The sequence below is a fragment of the Coregonus clupeaformis genome, unplaced genomic scaffold (genome assembly GCF_020615455.1).
Source record: "Coregonus clupeaformis isolate EN_2021a unplaced genomic scaffold, ASM2061545v1 scaf0115, whole genome shotgun sequence".
Lineage (NCBI taxonomy): Eukaryota > Metazoa > Chordata > Actinopteri > Salmoniformes > Salmonidae > Coregonus > Coregonus clupeaformis.
The window spans coordinates 158,197-179,257 of record NW_025533570.1 but is presented as its reverse complement, the minus strand read 5'-3'; the positions used below and the strand labels follow the sequence as shown (position 1 = coordinate 179,257).

Below are 21,061 nucleotides of genomic sequence, written 5' to 3'. Positions count from 1 at the left end.
AAGAGATGTACGCATATCACGCTGCGCCTTGCTCCACTCATTATGATGATCGTGACATTTGGAACCCTTTTTTCTAAGAGTGTTGTCCACACGACTCCATAGTCTACTTTCTATCATAACAGTGGAGAAGTATTTAACATAGCCTGAAACACTAGCCGTTTATATTTTGTGCACGCACGCACACACACACACACATAGCCAGCCAGCCAGCAACAGAGGCTGCTGACAAATGTCAGTGCAGTCCAAGGGTATTAATCTCCCTGCAGTTCGTTTGCACTGACTGTCTTCTACATGCAACAAATGTCACTCCCCTTTGCCAGAAAAGCACTCTGAGTTAGTAATGTGTTTCTCCAAACCAGGGACAAAGGAAGGGGGACCTTTTATACAGTTTAAACAATTTAAAATTATGTTCCTCCAATGTTGATGTACTTCTAAAAGATTTCTCCTCACATGAACTGCCCTGCAGAATACTATGGACTAGAGGAAGGTAATGGTGTCCGTCTCGACCCTGTACTTGAGGATTGCTTTTTGGTTGTATTGTGGTTGTCAGACCAGGGTCAACCATACATGTCAAATACTTTCAAATACTTTAGCTACACTTGATTTAGTGTGCCAAGTACAATTGAATCAATGGAGTGGTCGCACAAGGCCAATATCCAACCTAAATGAAGTATTTGAAAATATTTACCATGTGACCCAGGTCTACCTATGGTTTGACTTGTGTGATGGTGTTTTTTGTGATTTTGTTTCGATTTTGCCAATATAGCAGTACATGTAGTGTTTTGATTGATTTCTATCCACCCTGGATATCTAGTGTTGTTCATTAATATACACTGTCCAGCCCAGAGATAGATAGATAGATAGATAGATAGATAGATAGATAGATAGATAGATAGATAGATAGATAGATAGATAGATAGATAGATAGATAGATAGATAGATAGATAGATAGATAGATAGATAGATAGATAGATAGATAGATAGATAGATAGATAGATAGATTATGTGGGAAGTTGAGAAGAAAACTAAATATAATTTAAAGCCATCATACTGTTTCATAATGTTGTACATTTCAAGGGTAAAATAGGATTATGTCTTGGCATGTCTGCTGAAACTTTTTGCATGGTGATTTCAAATTGACAATATGATTGTATTTATTCAACAAATCAGCCATTGCATGCAACTCCATGGTCAGCCTTGGTAATCCTGATTTGAATGGAATTGCATTATTGCATGTTGTACTGTGATCTTCAGTGATCAGCTAAGACCAGATAGATTTCACATCAATCAATCGGACGGCCATACCACCCATTGCCGGTAATCCAGTTGATATAAAGACAATGTGTCTAACGTTGTGTTGTACCCAGCCAGGGACTATGAGATTATAGAGTCAGTGTGTCTAATGCTGTGTGTTGTACCCAGCCAGGGACTATGAGATTATAGAGTCAGTGTGTCTAACGCTGTGTTGTACCCAGCCAGGGACTATGAGATTATAGAGTCAGTGTGTCTAATGCTGTGTGTTGTACCCAGCCAGGGACTATGAGATTATAGAGTCAGTGTGTCTAACGCTGTGTTGTACCCAGCCAGGGACTATGAGATTATAGAGTCAGTGTGTCTAATGCTGTGTGTTGTACCCAGCCAGGGACTATGAGATTCAGAGGCAGAGGATTGAGCTTGGCCGCTGTATCGGAGAGGGACAGTTCGGGGACGTCCACCAGGGAGTCTACATGAGCCCGGTAGGCCTAGGTTGTGTCCCAAATGGCACCCTATTCCCTATGTAGCGCACTACCTTTGACCAGAGCTCTATGGGCCCTGTTCAAAATGAATGCACTACATATGGAATAGGGTGCATATAGACCTGTGGAAAAACAAGACACAATCCTCTTAGATTTATTTAAACAACCATTTTCTGATTTTTTATTCGTTTTTTTTTATTTCTCTCTGTAGGAAAACCCTGCTCTGTCTGTGGCGATCAAGACGTGTAAGAACTGCACCTCTGATAGTGTCAGGGAGAAGTTTTTACAAGAAGCTCGTAAGTAACACACCTCCTGTAGTCCTTCTTGATCACAGCACATACAATATCTTGCACTTCATACGTATTCCACCAGTTATGTGTATACTACTGAGGGTTGAACACGTACCCTTTTAGTTCAAATCTAGGGTGCATTCTCAGCATAGCAATCTCAGACAGAGAGTTCTACCTTTTTAGGGCTAGAACATGCAGAGATTTGGTTTGCATCCCAAATGGCACCCTATTTCCAATATAATGCACTAAAAGTAGTGCACTTGATAGGGAAAAGGGTGCCATTTGTGACATAGCCTTAGTGTAGCAGTGGGTTTTTGAAAAGCAGAAGACCTAACTGCTCTTCAGCTCCAGTGGTCCTGACAGAGAGAAAGGCTCCTTTATCCAGATGAAATGCCCAGACAAGGTGGGACTGAGCTAACCCCCATGTATGAAAACACAGCAGGAATTTGTGGAGGCTGCAGGGGGACTGGGGAGCACAGAGCACCGCTTTAGAGAGGGATGGGTTTAGAGAAAGTGGGTTTACACTAGTACAGTCCTGCTGAGTTCCCCAGTGCAATGCACACACCTTTCCTTCCCCTTGCTGAAGTCTGAGACACACACACATGCATGCCCACGCACTCTCTCTCTAACACTACACATATATACATACACACACAACACACACACACACACACACACACACACACACACACACACACACACACACACACACACACACACACACACACACACACACACACTGCTCTAAAACATCAAATAGCACATCACCTCCATAAAGGCTATGTGTTTCCCCTCCAACCCCAGCCTCACCTCTCCTCTCCTGTCCCCTCCTTTCCTCTCCTCCCCTACTTTCCTCTCCTCTCCTCTCCCCTGCCCTCCTCTTCTCCCCTCCTCCTCTCCTCTCCTCTCCACCCCTCCTCCCTTCCCTTCCTCTCCTCTCCTCTCCTCTCCTCTCCTCTCCTCTCCTCTCCTCTCCTTTCCTCTCCTCTCCCCTCCTCTCCTCTCCTCTCCTCCCCCCCTCTCCTCTCCTCTCATCTCCTCTCCTCTCCTCTCCCTCTCCTCTCCTCTCCTCTCCTCTCCTCTCCCTCTCCTCTCCTCTCCTCTCCTCTCCTCTCCTCTCCTCTCCTCTCCTCTCCTGACCCCTCCCCTCTCCTTCCCTTCCAACACCGCTCTCCTCTCCTCTCCTCTCCTCTCCTCTCCTCTCCTCTCCTCTCCTCTCCTCTCCCTCTCCTCTCCTCTCCTCTCCTCTCCTCTCCTCTCCTCTCCTCTCCTCTCCTCTCCTCTCCTCTCCTCTCCTCTCCTCTCCTCTCCTCGCCTCGCCTCGCCTCGCCTCGCCTCTCCTCTCCTCGCCTCTCCCCTCCCCCTCTCCTCTCCTCTCCTCTCCTCTCCTCTCCTCTCCTGACCCCTCCCCTCTCCTTCCCTTCCAACACCACTCTCCTCTCCTCTCCTCTCCTCTCCTCTCCTCTCCTCTCCTCTCCTCTCCTCTCCTCCCATCCTCTCCACACGAGGTACTCAGTAGCAGCAGGATTGATGAGATGTTGTCTGAGAGAAAACAAAGATGGTGGTTTGAGACTGAGCCATCCTAAAATACCCCACTGTAAACATGGACCTGCTTCCTTCATAACAGCCTTGACATTTATCATAGACATTCATAAAAATCCACTATATAATCAGTCTTCATTTCACTCTCTAACTTTTCGCCCCACATACAGTGACCTGATTCTATAAGCTGTAGCCTAGCTAACCCCTGGACTATTAAGTTACACTCAGCATTTGATTGTTTGCTCCCGCTGACTGTGTGTGTGTGTCTGTGTCTGTGTGTGTGTCTGTGTGTGTGTGTGTGTGTCTGTGTGTGTGTCTGTGTCTGTGTCTGTGTGTGTGTGTGTGTGTGTGTGTGTGTGTGTGTGTGTGTGTGTGTGTGTGTGTGTGTGTGTGTGTGTGTGTGTGTTGTCCACATACAGTGACCATGCGTCAGTTTGACCACCCCCACATAGTGAAGCTGATTGGAGTGATCACAGAAAACCCAGTGTGGATCATCATGGAGCTGTGTACACTGGGAGAGGTACAGAACACACACACACACACACACACACACACACACACACACACACACACACACACAGTACAGCGCTTTAATACAGGAAGTACCTTTAGTACAGGAATCAGTTTAACAGTGATGACCTCAGGCTCAGTAACAGTAACCTATAGCTCATGCTGAAGAGTAGTGTTGTATGACTTACTGGAATTTGAGTTTAGATTTTTTTTCACCCATTTTGTCTTGGATGGTACTTCTTCTACCTTTCACATGGTTTCAGCTGTTAGTGATTGCCATCTAGTGGTGGATAGAGGCATCACAATCAAGGTTCAATTTCAAGGTTCATGCAGTACATTGTAGAAGGCAATTTACTGCAAATTTTACAGCCCCTCTTTCCCGGCACACCATAATTTTCTGTAAACAAATCCGTGCACCAAGATGCAATTCAATGCGTGGTAAATTTACTGTTGAATAAAAAGCCCTTTATAATAAAGCCATATAATAAAGCCATGGTCTCCTGAGTGGCGCAGTGGTCTAAGGCACTGCATCGCAGTGCTGACTGTGCCACTAGAGATCCTGGTTCGAATCCAGGCTCTGTCGCAGCCGGCCGCGACCGGGAGACTCATGGGCGGCGCACAATTGGCCCAGCGTCGTCCAGGGTAGGGGAGGGAATGGCCGGCAGGGATGTAGCTCAGTTGATAGAGCATGGCGTTTGCAACGCCAGGGTTGTGGGTTCGATTCCCACGGGGGGCCAGTATAAAAAAAGATATATATGTATTCACTAACTGTAAGTCGCTCTGGATAAGAGCGTCTGCTAAATGACTAAAATGTAATGTAAATGTCACGACTTCCTCCGAAGCTGCCTCCCCTCTTTGTTCGGGCAGGCTTCGGCGTTCGTCGTCACCGGCCTTCTAGCCACTGCCGCTCCATATATCATCATTCCATTTGTTTTGTCTTGTCAATTACACACACCTGGTTCTTATCCCCTCATTAGTCCGTGTATAAGTGTTCCCTCTGCCCCCTTGTCCTTGTGGGTGATTGTTTCATGTGAGAAGAGTGTAGCTCGGTGTAGCTACCTGTTCTTTGTATTGCCAGGGTATATTTTCCCTGTGTGCCTGTATTTGTTCCAGTGCGCCTGTTTTGCGCACTGGACTGTTGACGCTATCCAGCGTAACTGTGTACTACAGAATAAACTCAGTATTCTGTGATTTACCTTCCTGCACCTGACTCCTTCAAATCACACTCTCACAGCCATAATGACGTTTGCCATGTGGCATAGGCTACAGTTGAGCAGAGGCGGTTTTAGGATTTCCACACATGAGGATTTCTTTTTTGCAGGGTCTAAAAAAAAACGGCCTTTCAAAAAACACACATTTCATGCAATTCTATATCATTTACATGACAGAAGACATTAGCGGAATCTTTTTTTAATACCACACAAATGACTGAAATGAGTGGCTGATCTGACTGGAATTAAAACAAACAATAGCCCAGGCCAATGAAGCGACACGCAGATTGTACAATATCAGGAGGCAATATATATACAGTCTATATATCATAGGCTACAGTAGGCTACTAAATATCATTTCCAGTGGCACACTGACTCACCTAATGATGAAGATAAAGCCATATGCTACTCACGGTGATGGCTGATGCACTCGTCATGGAAATAGCCTGTCGCAAGATGAGCTACTTTTAAAAACAGTGCTGCTGTTAGCAAAACATTGGGAGTTGTTGAGAAAAAAAATTTGTATTGGTTCTACAGACAGATTAGTCTTCTCTTTTCAGCAGTAGGCATTTGCCTTCCAAAATGTAGGTTTTTCCAGCGATTGTATTTTGAAATCTGCAATAAGGCAAACTGACAGCCGCAACCAACCATAGAAATGTAATCCATAGATGGCAGTTCCCTGACATCCATTGCAAGTGTACCCATGAGTGTAACAGTCAAGTTGCCAGGGTAAGAGGTTCCAAAACCCTTCTATGGATTATAAATCTATGGCCACAACGCAACAAGCTGTAACATATATTTGGCACCCATGCTGCCCAAACTGTGGCCTTTCCGACTGTAGGCATACCGGTAACTGCCTAAATAAAGGAAACACTTGAGTAAAGGAGGTATACAAAGTATATGTTATGGTGTGGGGTGCAGTTTCCTGGCATGGTTTAGGTCCACTTGTAGAATATATGCCAAGGCGCATTAACGCTGTTCTGGCAGCTAGTGGTGGCCCAACACCCTTTTAAGACCTTTATGTTGGTGTTTCCTTTATTTTGGCAGATAGGCTACCTGTATAAACTTAATCCACAGTTATTTTTTATAAACATTTGATCCTCTGTGGCTAAATTCTGCTCTCTGGTGTATTTTGAACATTGAGAGTGGGCTCCTGTGTTTGGATAAAAAAGTATTATAATAATAAATAAAACATGCTAAAAAAAAAATGCTTGGGCCCAGCCCCTGACTCACACAATTGACCAGTCACATGTTTTTATTTATTTATGTATTTATTATTAATCAGTTCCCCAATCAAGGCAGGGCCCCCAGTTGCCCACATGGGCCCCCTACCTCCTCTCCTCCCCCCATCTGATGATTAGTTATTTACATAAGTATTCAGACCCTTTGCTATGAGACTCGAAATTGAGCTCAGATCATCCTTGAGATGTTTCTACAACTTGATTGGAGTCCACCTGTGGTAAATTCCATTAATTTGACATGATTTGGAAAAGCACACATCTCTCTAAATAAAGTCCCACAGTTGACAGTGCATGTCAGAGCAAATACCAAGAAATGAGGTCGAAGGAATTGTCCATAGAGCTCCGAGACAGGATTGTGTCGAGGCACAGATCTGGGGAAGGGTACCAAAAAAGTTCTGCTATATTGAAGGTCCCCAAGAACACAGTGGCCTCCATCATTCTTAAATGGAAGAAGTTTGGAACCAAGACTCTTCCTAGAGCTGGCTGCCCAGCCAAACTGAGCAATCTTGGGAGAAGGGCCTTGGTCGGGGAGGTGACCAAGAACCCGATGGTCACTCTGACAGAGCTCCAGAGTTCCTCTGTGGAGATGGGAGAACCTTCCAGAAGGACAACCATCTCTGCAGCACTCCACCAATCAGGCCTTTATGGTAGAGTGGCCAGACAGAAGCCACTCCTCAGTAAAAGGCACATGACAGCCCGCTTGGAGTTTGCAAAAGGCACCTAAAGGACTCTCAGACCATGAGAAACAAGATTCTCTGGTCTGATGAAACCAAGATTGAACTATTTGGCCTGAATGCCAAGGGTTACGTCTGGAGGAAACCTGGCACCATCCTTACGGTGAAGCATGGTGGTGGCAGCATCATGCTTTGGGGATGTTTTTCAGCAGCAGGAACTGGGAGACTATTCAGGATCGAGGCAAAGATGAACGGAGCAAAGTACAGAGAGATCCTTGATGAAAACCTGCTCCAGAGCGCTCAGGACGTCAGACTGGGGTGAAGGTTCACCTTCCAACAGGACAACAACCCTAAGCACAGAGCCAAGACAACGCAGGAGTGGCTTTGGGCAAGTCTCTGAATGTCCTTGAGTGGCCCAGCCAGAGCCCGGACTTGAACCCGATCGAATGTCTCTGGAGAGACGTGAAAATAGCTGCGCATCAACGCTCCCCATCCAACCTGACAGAGCTTGAGAGGATCTGCAGAGAAGGATGGGAGAAACTCCCCAAATACAGGTGTGCCAATCTTGTAGCGTCATACCCAAGAAGACTCGAGGCTGTAATCGCTGCCAAAGGTACTTCAACAAAGTACTGAGTAAAGGGTCTGAATATTATGTAAATGTTATATTTCCGTTTTTATTTGTAATACATTTGCAAAGATTTCTAAAAACCTGTTTTTACTTTGTCATTATGGGGTATTGTGTGTAGATTGATGAGAGGGAAAAAACAATTTAATCAATTTTAGAATAAGGCTGTAATGTAACAAAATGTGGAAAAAGTCAAGGGTTCTGAATACTTTCCGAATGCACTGTATATATTTCCTTTATTATTATTGATTTTTTAATGTGTTTTTTTTTAAATGTTTTTTTTCTCTCTTGGGCCCCCCACGGGCCTGGGCCCAGGGGTTTCAGCCCCGGTAAGCCCCTGCATTAATCCGGTCCTGTACGTAGTAATGTGCATGCTAAAGTGAGTATTATCTTTTGTTTTCACTTCCCATCTTTATAGCTACGCTCCTTCCTGCAAGTCAGAAAATACAATCTCGACTTGGCATCACTGATTCTCTACGCTTTCCAGCTAAGCACAGCACTCGCCTACCTGGAGAGCAAGCGGTTTGTACATAGGTAAGCCCTCACCCCAATCTAGCCTTATTAATATGTCTTGTGTGTGTTTCCTGTAAACTCACTACTCTTCTCTTTTCCATTGTAACCACGTCTGCTTCTTGCAGGGATATAGCTGCCAGGAACGTGCTGGTATCCTCAGTGGACTGTGTTAAACTGGGAGACTTTGGCTTGTCTCGATACATGGAGGACAGCTCCTATTACAAAGGTAGGAGTTTCACCTGTTCTGGGGACTAACTGTCCACAGCATACCAGAGGAGATCAATTTCTGCTGTTTTTGTTATCAGTAAGTCATGCATTAGGTTCCTCATTCTTTAAGCAGACAGCAGTGGCTGCTGTCATTCATGGCCATTATAAACATGGAAATATCTATAGCACGTATGCATGGGGCGAGTGAAAGAAACATAACTGCTCTTTCATCAGCATATGACTCTGTAAGAATGCTGTTGTGAACAACTAATCTAACTATGGGTTAGGGAAGTCCTGTGGGAGGGGATGTGTTTGTCTCGTTCGGTCTTGTCACTTGTTCCTTTGTCTATGTGTACCTGTCTAAACCAATCACAATAAAATCATTTGAGCACCCAAAAAAAGTCATGCTTTCACCTCTCCCCCCAGCCTCCAAAGGGAAACTGCCTATCAAATGGATGGCACCAGAGTCTATTAACTTCAGACGCTTTACCTCAGCCAGTGACGTGTGGATGTTTGGTGAGTTTGGGAATTTGAAACAGTACTTATCAAACAGTACTCAAAAACTTTTAAGACAAAGGCTGTATGTTATTAGCTGATAAATTATGGTTTAAATAAATATATGTTTCTCTGTACTCCAGGTGTGTGTATGTGGGAGATCCTCATCTACGGAGTCAAACCCTTCCAGGGGGTGAAGAACAACGATGTCATCGGCCGGATAGAGAACGGAGAGCGTCTGGCCATGCCCCACAACTGCCCCCCCACCCTGTACAGCCTGATGACCAAGTGCTGGGCCTACGACCCTAGCAAGAGACCCCGCTTCACAGAGCTCAAAGCCCACCTCAGGTACGTACGTCAGTCGGTCTATCTGCATGTACATTGCTGTAGTGCATGGTGTGTTATCATATCTTGAAGCCTATCTCCTACAACTACAACGTCATAAGAGCCATACTTTAGCTAAATGTATTTTGCAGTTGTAGCTTTCACTGAGTCTGGACTGAAGTACATTGACTGAGGAGGAAAAATAATGCATACCTATCAGGGTTGGAGTACATTCCATTTCAATTCAGTCAATTCAGGAAGTAAACTGAAATTCCAATTCCAAATGTTTCTCATAGAGGGGGAGATTTTTGTCGGAGCGAATGGTCGGGAAGCCTTAAAATAATTATAATAATTTGTACAATGCAAATTGACCACAACTAAGCCCAAAAATAGTAAAATAATTTCATACCTTGATTATATTGAAACACAATCACGTCTCTTTTTTTATTTGTGGGAATACTTGGGAACAGATTTTCTCAATTAAATTCATTTTTAGCTGAATTCCTGCTGATTTACAGTTTTTTGTGAACAAAAACTAAAAGAATTTTATTTTTTTATTGGGGGGCCAAAGTAAATCAGTCGCAGGCCGGTTTTGGCCTGCGGGCCGTCTGTTGCCGACCCCATCTAGATAGATTTTCATTCTTGGTCACTAGATGGCACTCTGTCACAAAAGCATCCACACAGTTCATTCATTGAAGGTGGAATTGACTGTCTTGTTTGTACAGGTAGATATACTGTACTACATGCCCAGTTCTCTGGCTGACACTTGGCTTCATGGTGTTTTGGGTTCTGTAATTTAGTTGAGGTCAGTCATACCTCTGGGTGACACTTGGCTTCATGGTGTTTTGGGTTCTGTGATTTAGTTGAGGTCAGTCATACCTCTGGGTGACACTTGGCTTCATGGTGTTTTGGGTTCTGTGATTTAGTTGAGGTCAGTCATACCTCTGGGTGATACTTGGCTTCATGGTGTTTTGGGTTCTGTGATTTAGTTGAGGTCAGTCATACCTCTGGGTGACACTTGGCTTCATGGTGTTTTGGGTTCTGTGATTTAGTTGAGGTCAGTCATACCTCTGGGTGACACTTGGCTTCATGGTGTTTTGGGTTCTGTGATTTAGTTGAGGTCAGTCATACCTCTGGGTGACACTTGGCTTCATGGTGTTTTGGGTTCTGTGATTTAGTTGAGGTCAGTCATACCTCTGGGTGACACTTGGCTTCATGGGGTTTTGGGTTCTGTGATTTAGTTGAGGTCAGTCATACCTCTGGGTGACACTTGGCTTCATGGTGTTTTGGGTTCTGTGATTTAGTTGAGGTCAGTCATACCTCTGGGTGACACTTGGCATCATGGTGTTTTGGGTTCTGTGATTTAGTTGAGGTCAGTCATACCTCTGGGTGACACTTGGCTTCATGGTGTTTTGGGTTCTGTGATTCAGTTGAGGTCAGTCATACCTCTGGGTGACACTTGGCTTCATGGTGTTTTGGGTTCTGTGATTTAGTTGAGGTTAGTCATACCTCTGGGTGACACTTGGCTTCATGGGGTTTTGGGTTCTGTTCTGTTATTTAGTTGAGGTCAGTCATACCTCTGGGTGACACTTGGCTTCATGGTGTTTTGGGTTCTGTGATTTAGTTGAGGTCAGTCATACCTCTGGGTGACACTTGGCTTCATGGTGTTTTGGGTTCTGTGATTTAGTTGAGGTCAGTCATACCTCTGGGTGACACTTGGCTTCATGGTGTTTTGGGTTCTGTGATTTAGTTGAGGTCAGTCATACCTCTGGGTGACACTTGGCTTCATGGTGTTTTGGGTCCTGTGATTCAGTTGAGGTCAGTCATACCTCTGGGTGACACTTGGCTTCATGGGGGTTTGGGTTCTGTGATTCAGTTGAGGTCAGTCATACCTCTGGGTGACACTTGGCTTCATGGTATTTTGGGTTCTGTGATTCAGTTGAGGTCAGCTATACCTCTGGGTGACACTTGGCTTCATGGTGTTTTGGGTTCTGTGATTCAGTTGAGGTCAGTCATACCTCTGTGTGACACTTGGCTTCATGGTGTTTTGGGTTCGGTGATTCAGTTGAGGTCAGTCATACCTCTGGGTGACACTTGGCTTCATGGTATTTTGGGTTCTGTGATTCAGTTGAGGTCAGTCATACCTCTGTGTGACACTTGGCTTCATGGTGTTTTGGGTTCTGTGATTTAGTTGAGGTCAGTCATACCTCTGGGTGACACTTGGCTTCATGGTGTTTTGGGTTCTGTGATTTAGTTGAGGTCAGTCATACCTCTGGGTGATACTTGGCTTCATGGTGTTTTGGGCTCTGTGATTTAGTTGAGGTCAGTCATACCTCTGGGTGACACTTGGCTTCATGGTGTTTTGGGTTCTGTGATTTAGTTGAGGTCAGTCATACCTCTGGGTGACACTTGGCTTCATGGTGTTTTGGGTTCTGTGATTTAGTTGAGGTCAGTCATACCTCTGGGTGACACTTGGCTTCATGGTGTTTTGGGTTCTGTGATTTAGTTGAGGTCAGTCATACCTCTGGGTGACACTTGGCTTCATGGGGTTTTGGGTTCTGTGATTTAGTTGAGGTCAGTCATACCTCTGGGTGACACTTGGCTTCATGGTGTTTTGGGTTCTGTGATTTAGTTGAGGTCAGTCATACCTCTGGGTGACACTTGGCTTCATGGTGTTTTGGGTTCTGTGATTTAGTTGAGGTCAGTCATACCTCTGGGTGACACTTGGCTTCATGGTGTTTTGGGTTCTGTGATTTAGTTGAGGTCAGTCATACCTCTGGGTGACACTTGGCTTCATGGGGTTTTGGGTTCTGTGATTTAGTTGAGGTCAGTCATACCTCTGGGTGACACTTGGCTTCATGGTGTTTTGGGTTCTGTGATTTAGTTGAGGTCAGTCATACCTCTGGGTGACACTTGGCTTCATGGTGTTTTGGGTTCTGTGATTTAGTTGAGGTCAGTCATACCTCTGGGTGACACTTGGCTTCATGGTGTTTTGGGTTCTGTGATTTAGTTGAGGTCAGTCATACCTCTGGGTGACACTTGGCTTCATGGTGTTTTGGGTCCTGTGATTCAGTTGAGGTCAGTCATACCTCTGGGTGACACTTGGCTTCATGGGGTTTTGGGTTCTGTGATTCAGTTGAGGTCAGTCATACCTCTGGGTGACACTCGGCTTCATGGTATTTTGGGTTCTGTGATTCAGTTGAGGTCAGCTATACCTCTGGGTGACACTTGGCTTCATGGTGTTTTGGGTTCTGTGATTCAGTTGAGGTCAGTCATACCTCTGTGTGACACTTGGCTTCATGGTGTTTTGGGTTCGGTGATTCAGTTGAGGTCAGTCATACCTCTGGGTGACACTTGGCTTCATGGTATTTTGGGTTCTGTGATTCAGTTGAGGTCAGTCATACCTCTGGGTGACACTTGGCTTCATGGTATTTTGGGTTCTGTGATTCAGTTGAGGTCAGCTATACCTCTGGGTGACACTTGGCTTCATGGTGTTTTGGGTTCTGTGATTCAGTTGAGGTCAGTCATACCTCTGGGTGGCATGGGACATAGGGAAGTCCCTCTCAGTTGTTTTCCACTAGATAGCACAGCCACAAAGTCAAAATTGGCTATAAAATTCATGAAAACAGGGTTAAGGTCAGGGTAAGGTTTAAAATCACATTTTAAGAAGAGAAATTGTCGAGATAGGCGGGGTTTATGGCTTTGTGGCTGTGGTGACCAGTGACGACCCTCAGTAGCTCTGACTCGCCAGACCGTGCCCGTCTGTCCCACTTCCTGTCTGGGATGACCTCATCGTTGGGATGGTAACTGAGAGGGACAGTGCCAGGGCCCTACCCTCATCTTTTTTTTATTTATTTTTTTACTTTTTTTTTGGGGGGGGGATGGATAAGCTTAATATTGCAGATAGATTGTATCTTCTATCAATGTAATTGTCTGCATCACTTCCAATCCCCCATGTTTATTTAGATTTTTTATATATATATTCCCCTTTATTACTTTTCAACCCCACCATCCTTTCCCTACTTGGAGTAAATTAGTGAACAACAACGCCCAGGCCTCTACTTCCGGTCTATACTTACTATCTACACCTTATGGACAGAGTTAATTTTACAATAATTCTATATCTATATATATATATATATATATTTATTTATTTATTTTTTTGCTCCTGAACTTCTTCTACTCTCAACCTCTCCGATCATTTTCATGATGTCCATCCGGTTTGCTTCTAAATGCCATATCTTTCTAACTGTGCTCTTTCCCAAAAGCTCCCAACATACAACCTATATACTTATTATGGACACAGTATGCTTACATTATTAGCTATCTTTGTTATTATTTGTTGTTATTTGTTATTAGTCCCATCCTTCAACTCTATTCAATACCTCCCATCTATCTCTTAACACCATCCATATAGGATTTCTATTTGCCATATATATTTCAACCGTACTGTGATGTTTTACAAAAGTTCTGAACCTTTCTATTCTCATTGCTTCTACAGATTGTGAATTAAAAATAAACATTTTTGCTAAAAGTATTATTATATTATTGATTGATTGACTATGACTTTTCAGATCACCCAGTAATGCTATGCAAGGTTAGTTCCAGGTAAATATTGCAATCCTTTAGCCATTCCTGGACCTGTGTCCAAAAACAAGCTACAAATGGACAGAACCAAAACAAATGATCTAATGATTCTATCTCTTCACAGCAAAATCTGCAGAGCTGGGAAGATTGTATCCCCCATATAAATAACATTCTATTGGTAGCAAGAATTTTATATAATAATTTAAATTGAAAGATTCTAATTTTTGAATCCGGTGTCGTTTTGCGTGTCAGTTCATAAACACTATGCCATGGGATCGGTACGTCAAAGATCTCTTCCCAACTATTTTGCAATCTATATGGGACGGCTGTCAATCCTTTGGTCCTTAAGTGAAACTGATATACTTTTTTATTTATCACAGTTTTCCTTAACCAATTATGTTCTTTAATGCAAGGCCGACAAGGCCCTACCCTCATCTTGCCTTCTATCCTTAGGTTTCCATTGGTGAGGGAGTCAGACCTGTGCGTTTTATTTAGCTTGGAGTTCGCACTTTTGGGGACTATTCTATTGGTTTCATTTTATGGGGCAAACTATATTGAGTGCAGCTCAAGTGTTTGATATGTGTTTAACCCAGGTTTATTATGGACGGCATGAAAGCGACAATCTGCAGTTTACAAAAATAACAAAGGGACACCCCGCCACTATTTCGGTAAACAGCTGAGGAACGGGGCTGGAGAAATGTAACCTCACTCAAATTCATAGACAGAGCTATGGATGCAGGGACTAACCATCCATGATATCCGAATGATAGTTTGAACCTTTTTATGAAGCTATACAGTGTTAACAATTACATTGTTTACAAGCAATGGAGTGAAACAAGCTTATATTTTTGGTTCTGACGGGTGAACTAAGCTCTTGAGGCATTCATAAGGTATATTCTTCAAGAATAATTTATTTAAATGTCCAAAAATGAATGTAGCATTTGCAGAAAGGTCTGTATGGAGTTGAGGAAAGAACCTTTAGGTAACACTGAAGACATTCCTTCCCAGAAAAGGTCTAGACAGACACCCTGGTAACTGGCTTCGACTTCCCCTCTGATGTAGTGCTGGACATTTTCCCTTCTTTGACAGGGTAGGGTTTTTGTGAGAATGAAGTGTGAGCATCATTTCTATGCATGCTCACACTTGTGTTGCTAGGCATTTGGATGTCCAGGTAAGATACCCTGGGTCCATGATGAGGTAGTTTTAACTTCACTCCATGACGTAGGGATCTGGCTCCTTTCCATCAATGACTGCTATAGAACAGAGCTATAGCTGCTGCATCTGTATGAGCCGTCCTGTTGCCTGCCATGCTGTCTCCCATCATAGTGCCCCTGGTTTACACAGAGAAGACATGTCGGAAAATAAGAGTGCATATTAAGGGCTGTGCTTTTATTATACTGTTTAAAACTCAGCATGAGTCACACCTCCAATTTATACTTGTCTTTCTAACTCCCACCACATCGGTCATGTTATGGTGCTCCAGCAACATGGCAGAGAGGGCTGTGTCCTGGAAACCATGTCAATATTTAGACTCTTAATACTATTTACATGAAAAGCCAGGCCCTTAAAAGGCATTTGATGTGGGGTTCGTTGGTCGAGACTTGTTTTATATCATAATAATATAAATTAGGGAGCGCAGCTGCCAAAAAGGGTTGTGTGTCTGTGTGTGTGTATGTATATGTGTGTGTGTGTGTGTGTGTGTGTGTGTGTGTGTGTGTACGTGCGTGCGTGCGTGCATGCAGATGACCTGAGTCATTTTCCCATTGAAAAAGCAACTACCAATGAGAAATGAGTAACAGAGGGTTGAGATCAGACTGGTCTCACAGACTGGTCTCACAGACTGATTACAGAGACTGATTGACTGGCTTCTGCAGTACTAAGGCAGGATCTGTCTCCACATGTCAGTTGAATGAAAACGATGAACCTCAGATACAAAACCAGTCATAACAAACATGATTCTCCCTTATTGTTGCTGAAGTGTGTATTTGTATTTAATAATGTATGGTACCACTGTAATATACCCTTACATGGTACCACTGTAATATACCCTTACATGGTACCACTGTAATATACCCTTACATGGTACCACTGTAATATACCCTTACATGGTACCACTGTAATATACCCTTACATGGTACCACTGTAATATACCCTTACATGGTACCACTGTAATATACCCTTACATGGTACCACTGTAATATACTCTTACATGGTACCACTGTAATATACCCTTACATGGTACCACTGTAATATACCCTTACATGGTACCACTGTAATATACCCTTACATGGTACCGCTGTAATATACCCTTACGCGTGATAAGTGAACATACTTATTTATTGAACGAACAAAACAACAAACGATACGAAACGTGAAGTCCTTGGTTACAATACACACCATACGGAACAAGATCCCACAAATGACAATGCCCAAACGGCTGCCTAAGTATGGTTCCCAATCAGAGACAACAAGCAACAGCTGATTCACGTTGCCTCTGATTGAGAACCACCCCGGCCAACATAGAAACACAAGCACTAGAACTTAACCACAGAACACAAACACATAGAAACTACACACCCTGGCTCAACATATAAGAGTCCCAGAGCCAGGGCGTGACAGTACCGCTGTAATATACCCTTACATGGTACCACTGTAATATACCTTTACATGGTACCACTGTAATATACCCTTTCATGGTACCACTGTAATATAGCCTTACATGGTACCACTGTAATATACCCTTACATGGTACCACTGTAATATACCCTTACATGGTACCACTGTAATATACCTTTACATGGTACCACTCTAATATACCCTTACATGGTACCACTGTAATATACCCTTACATGGTACCACTGTAATATACCCTTACATGGTACCACTGTAATATACCCTTACATGGTACCACTGTAATATACCCTTACATGGTACCACTGTAATATACCCTTACATGGTACCACTGTAATATACCCTTACATGGTACTACTGTACTGTACATAGCTGCTGCTTGGAAGTCAGTTGTAAAGCTGTAGAGTAAGTTGTGAAGTCAGTTTTAAAGTCAGCTCTGTGGTATTGTCATGCAGATATGACTCCAGCTAGTCTCACTATGAGAGGAGAACTCTGTACTCTGAGCAGGGAGGGGACAGTATTATTAAGTTCCATGGAAAAGAGGGCTGTCCTAACCAAACCCTATGTGCCATGTCTCTGAGGCTGAGGCTTTCTATCTGCTCTGCAGTGCACTGAGCTGACCTGAGAGACTGGCTGTCTGTCTGGCTGCTTGACCACGTCTTGCCAGATCGGCATTCTTGGCACTAGTGGTTCTTTAACCTCACCGTCACCTAGCCATCTTCTCCAGCCTCTATCTCGGCTCCACAGCGGAGGGCTTCAGTTCAGAGACCACCCTTTAACAAGCCAACCGCCTGCCTGCCTGCCTGCCCGCCTGCCTGCCTGCCCACGCGTTATTACACCCTGTGGACAGATGCCAAGTGCAACACGCTGCCTGAATAGCCCAATGGAGTAAGAAGGAGGCAGCTGTGCTGGACAGAACAGACAGAGGGCTAGTCCCCCATTCTGTTCTCTTGTGAAGACTATTTTATTGACTGAGCTCCGTTCCGGTTCTAATAGGCCGTTGTTGCTGGGACTCTCTGCCTGGTTGTCTGTCTGGTCTCTGAGGCTCTCTGCCTGGTTGTCTCTCTGGTCTCTGGGACTCTCTGCCTGGTTGTCTCTCTGGTCTCTGGGACTCTCTGCCTGGTTGTCTCTCTGGTCTCTGTGACGCTGTGCTGGTAGTGATGGCCTTGTGTCATGTATACTGGACGTCTCTCCCCTAATGGATTATCTAAATGGCTATGGTCTCCTGTTCCTCTAGCAGCTCAAGAGGTAGTTCAACTCCCACTATTGTAAGGTAACAGTCAGGGCTTTTCCTTCCTTATCTCTCTGACTCTGTTGTCTGACTATGTCCTAATGATGTGTGCCTTCAGCAAATGTGGAGCGATGTAGTTGACTGTGAAGGAATGGTTTTGATTCAGGTCCCTCACAATAGAATCTTGGGGACTTATTCTGAGCATTGATGTTCTGGAACTCTAGCAAAGTGATGATGGTGAGTAGTGAATGTGTTTGGAGCATAATTTAGCATGGCACTCAGTGTGCTCCCATTGTAGTACTGTTGAGGTTATGTCAGACCATTAGATTTTGTTTTAAAAGGTAGTTGCTGTTAGCTAGGCAACATAAAGTAATACTTTATACAACCCTTTGTCAGGTCCACTGCATAATAATTTCTTATAGACAACCTTTTGTTTTTAGTGGCAACAGGGCTTTGTTAATGGCCAGTAACTTGTTAACAGACTGGTCAGGTTTGTGTTGGTTCTGGAGAATGACCAGGACAGGTGTTCCCCATGGTGTTGTTCTTGTCTCATTTACTGCTGCATGGCATCCAGGACTAATGCTGTTTCCACAAATAGCCCTCCCTCCCAAAGAGAAAGACAGAGAAAGAGATAGACAGAAAGAGGGAGAGCATGAGAGGGAGAGAGCGAGAGAGAGAGAGAGAGAGAGAGAGAGAGAGAGAGAGAGAGAGAGAGAGAGAGAGAGAGAGAGAGAGAGAGAGAGAGAGAGAGAGAGAGAGAGAGAGAGAGAGAGAGAGAGAGAGAGAGAGAGAGAGAGAGGTTCAGGGGACACAGTTTATTCCCTGTATTTAGGCTGGAGGACCCTCCTCTTCATGTAGCTGTTCTTTGTTTAGTTGGGAAGAGATACTCCAGAGTTCTCAGCATCCAGACATATGTTTAGCTCAGTGAATTGCCTGTGTTATGTTCAGACTAGACATTGGATGACAGAAGGGGGGATAAAACACATAACATTGGGGTCTGCGTTATGCTGGCTGAAAGGTATAGTCAGAACAGTAGAATAGAGTAGACCCACCTCTCCTCTCATTGTGTGCTTCTCTTATTCCTCTAATGGCTATTGCAGGCTCTGAGGGGAGGGAAGCCGTTTCATGTGTTTGAGTAGTTTCCCCTCTTTTTGTGCATGTCCAATTGGTTTCCATTTGCTGTGGACCAAAGGCAGAAAATCACTGTCGCAGATCCAGGCTGTGTGGAGTGAGACCGCTGTCTGCTTTCCTTACTCTGTATTCCTTCAAGGTCCTGTGTGTGTACCGTATGTCTGCTTCTCAAATGGCACCCTATTCCCTTTATAGTGCACTACTTTAAACAAGGCCCATACAGCTCTGGTCAAAAGCAATGCACTATATAGGGAATAGGGTGCCATTTGGTATGCATCCTATGTACTGTAGCTCAGGGCAAGGGATTGTAGCTGATTACAGGAGAAGGTTATTCTAGTACTCAGCTGTGTTTATGTGAAACGCACCCTGTCACCTAACAGGACAGCTCTGTAAACAGAACCATCTGAGAACCTAGCAGGGGTTAACAGTGAAGGACATGGGCCTTGTGGCTGTAGCTAACCTGCAACAATATCCATCCCTGAATTATAGTGGGTAAACCTGCCAATATGTACAGTACAGTAACAGTACAGTACAGTACAGTAACCGCTACAGTGTTTATCCAGCGTGTCTCCCATGCTCCTGTCTCCTCTCTCAAACCCCACAGCACCACAGGTTTAGGTCTTTAGGAGAGCGATGGACCAGACGCTAAACTGAACTAAACTAGAGTTACGTTCTGGGCTGGACACTCCTGATAGTATCACGGACACACACACACACACACACACACAGACACACACACACACACACACACACAGACACACACACACACACACACACACAGACACACACACACACACACAGACACACTCAGACACACACACACACAGACACACTCAGTGGTTTGTTCTGTCTCTCTGCAGTCAGATATTGGAGGAGGAGAAGCTCCAGCAGAAGGAGAGGACACGTATGGAGATGAGACGTCAGGTCTCTGTGTCCTGGGACTCAGGGGGGTCCAACGAGGCACCGCCTAAAGTAAGAGCTTACACTCACTCACACACACACACTCACACACTCACATACACACACACACACACACACACACACACAGAGAGTCACACACACACTCACAGATCCACACTAATAGACACACACACACACACACACACAGCGACTTTGCGGACAGGCCACGAGGAGGCCACAGACGTCATCATCAACACCTATCTTGTCAGTCAGTCAGTCACTCTATTGGCTGCTCCCATTACAAGAGGAGATGTCATGGTATGACATCTGTGAACACTGTCTACAAATACAACAGTACAGTCAAGCTTGAGGCTTTAGTCAGTGACTCCCTCAGGAACTACACACAGAGTCAGGTGGAGCCACAATTTCAGTTCTGTTGCTCAGACTGTCTGTCCGTTAGACATTATTATGAGGGAAACGTTCTTCATAGCTTCACTTTTTCCATCATCCAATGTTATTTAGGGACCTTTCATTTTCTGTCTGATATACTAATGTCATTTCTGTTCCCAGTTGTCTCTCTGCTGCAGCTGTACGCCTTATCTACGCCTTATCTATTGTTAACCCATGATCCTATTCTCAGGAACTAGTCTCCACCATGGACAAATACAACACTGCTGGCTGGCTGCTGTGACTGAACTGCTCTGTGTACAGCCACCATATACAACCAACGTTTCTCTTCTAATACTGTGTGATGACTATGGATGATGACTATTTTATCAAAGGTTTTATTCTATGGAAATATGTCTCCCTTCCTGCTCCCCCCCCACTGACTACCCTGCTCTCTTCCCCTCACTGACTAACCTGCTTCTCCCCCACTGACTACCCTGTTCTCATCCTCCACTGACTACCCTGCTCTCCTCCCTCACTGACTACCCTGTTCTCATCCTCCACTGACTACCCTGCTCTCCTCCCTCACTGACTACCATGTTCTCCTCCCCCACTGACTACCCTGCCCCCCTACTGACTACCGGCTCTCTCCTCCACTGGCTACCCTGGTCTCCTCCCCCACTGACTACACTGCTCTGCCCCCTACTGACTACACTGCTCTCCTCCCCCCCTGACTACCCTGTTCTCATCCACCACTGACTACCCTGCTCTCCTCCCCCACTGACTACCCTGCTCTCCCCCCCACTGACTACCCTGCTCTCCACCC

General features: G+C 44.6%; 1 protein-coding gene across 12 annotated transcripts in view; it reads left to right on the top strand.

The window, feature by feature from the left end:
- Positions 1 to 21,061, top strand: part of LOC121543307 (focal adhesion kinase 1) — a 162,139-nt gene that overhangs the window by 105,154 nt on the left and 35,924 nt on the right. For 9 of the 12 annotated variants that reach the window (XM_041853101.2, XM_041853091.2, XM_041853093.2 and 6 more), the window contains 9 exons: positions 467 to 487; positions 1,639 to 1,736; positions 1,948 to 2,032; positions 3,988 to 4,088; positions 8,248 to 8,363; positions 8,468 to 8,568; positions 8,976 to 9,065; positions 9,188 to 9,392; positions 19,809 to 19,920. In XM_041853101.2, the coding sequence (XP_041709035.2) occupies positions 467 to 487; positions 1,639 to 1,736; positions 1,948 to 2,032; positions 3,988 to 4,088; positions 8,248 to 8,363; positions 8,468 to 8,568; positions 8,976 to 9,065; positions 9,188 to 9,392; positions 19,809 to 19,920 (929 nt within the window). The remainder of the gene's footprint in view (positions 1 to 466; positions 488 to 1,638; positions 1,737 to 1,947; positions 2,033 to 3,987; positions 4,089 to 8,247; positions 8,364 to 8,467; positions 8,569 to 8,975; positions 9,066 to 9,187; positions 9,393 to 19,808; positions 19,921 to 21,061) is intronic. The other 3 variants (XM_041853094.2, XM_041853099.2, XM_041853100.2) reach the window with 1 other exon arrangement.